At 44.0% G+C, this 1,431-nt stretch overlaps 1 protein-coding gene across 1 annotated transcript in view; it reads left to right on the forward strand.

The window, feature by feature from the left end:
- The window catches only part of LOC118322878 (E3 ubiquitin-protein ligase RBBP6-like), a 21,182-nt gene extending 19,751 nt beyond the window's left edge, over positions 1-1,431 (forward strand). Inside the window, exon 20 of the mRNA XM_035654715.1 lies at positions 24-1,431. Coding sequence (XP_035510608.1) covers positions 24-838 — 815 coding nt within the window. The 3' untranslated portion in view covers positions 839-1,431. The remainder of the gene's footprint in view (positions 1-23) is intronic.

Below are 1,431 nucleotides of genomic sequence, written 5' to 3' on the forward strand. Positions count from 1 at the left end.
GAGCAGCAACAAGACCTCCTCCTCCTCCTCCTCCTCCTCCTCCTCCTCCTCCTGTCCTGGAGGGAAATCCTCCAGTGCCATAAGCGGAGCTGCCAATCTGCCTGATCAACATGCATATAAAACCTATAAAGACACATTACTGGACCCAAATCTTAAAGACAAAGACCATTCCCACTACTACTATCATCACCAAGATCCACTAGGGAACTACAGACACCAAGACAGACCTGCAGGGAGCCACCACTCCCCACCTTCCCACTCCCACAGCCGGAGTAAGGAGAGAAAGCCGCACCCCTTGAAATCCTCCGGAGGGTCAGAGCTCAGTAAGCCCAGAACGAGCAGCCCTGGGCCGAACAGCAAAAATGAGAGCACGGTTGAAAAGGGGGAGTGGAAGCAAAACAGGGTGGATAAAGTGATAAAGGAAGGCAAAGGGGAGAGAGAAAATCCAGAGATGGTGGCTGAGAGAGAAGGAGGTAATCGATGGGAGGACGAGGCTGATAAACTGGACGGACAGACCAAGTGGGAGGGCGGGAGAGAACTGGAGGAAGGGGAGAGGCCCAGCAGCAGCAGCAACGGCGTCAGTTCATCAGCGAGCCAGGAGAGCAGCAGCAGCGACGACGGGAAAAAAGAGTGGAAGAAGAAACAAAAGAAGCAGAACAAGGAGAGGAGACAACTGGCCCCGGAGCTGCTGGAGGAAGGGGAGCTGAAGAAACACAAACACAAGAAGAAGTCAAAGAAAAGCAGAGATGGGGGGGAAGAGGAGAGTAGTGGAGAGGTGGACAACAGGTGGAAAGAGGAGGAAGAGCAAGCAAAGCTATGCTCACTTTTGTTCTTTTGACTGTCACTGATGATGATCTTTTGACTGTTTACTGATGATGTTTTTCCTTTCTCTGTCCAAAAAGTGCCTGGATTTATTTTTTGACTTTATTTTTTCTTTTCCCAGGATACTTTTTGTATCACCTTATATGAAATATGCATCATCCAAAATGAAAGTGAACAAATTGTGAAGGAAAAGCACTTTATACGATATGTAAGAAAAATGAATGTGAATAGAAGCAAATGTGAAACATTTGACCTCTTGAATGACTTAAAGGTCAAGGAACTTGCTCAGGACTGCCACCAACTATGGTTTATGTACTAAACCTGCAGCTTGCATGAAGGAAATCTTACATTTTGACAACAGGTCATTCAGTAATTTGATTTGCCTCACTCAGGAGCACAGGAGTGCATATTATTGAAAAGAGTTTGTGATTAATTTAAAGCATATACTGTGAATATTTATGATTTGAAAAGCTGTCGTATTTTTTTTTTTTTCTTTTTAATTTTGTAAATGTTTGATTTAAAACTCCTGGATGGATAAAGAAATGTACCAGAAGAAAGTTTAGTTTTTCCTGTTTTGAAGGAAATAAAAAGAAACATCCTTACAGTGTT

Source organism: Morone saxatilis, unplaced genomic scaffold (genome assembly GCF_004916995.1).
Source record: "Morone saxatilis isolate NCDOM2014 unplaced genomic scaffold, NCSU_SB_2.0 Contig14, whole genome shotgun sequence".
Classification (NCBI taxonomy): domain Eukaryota; kingdom Metazoa; phylum Chordata; class Actinopteri; family Moronidae; genus Morone; species Morone saxatilis.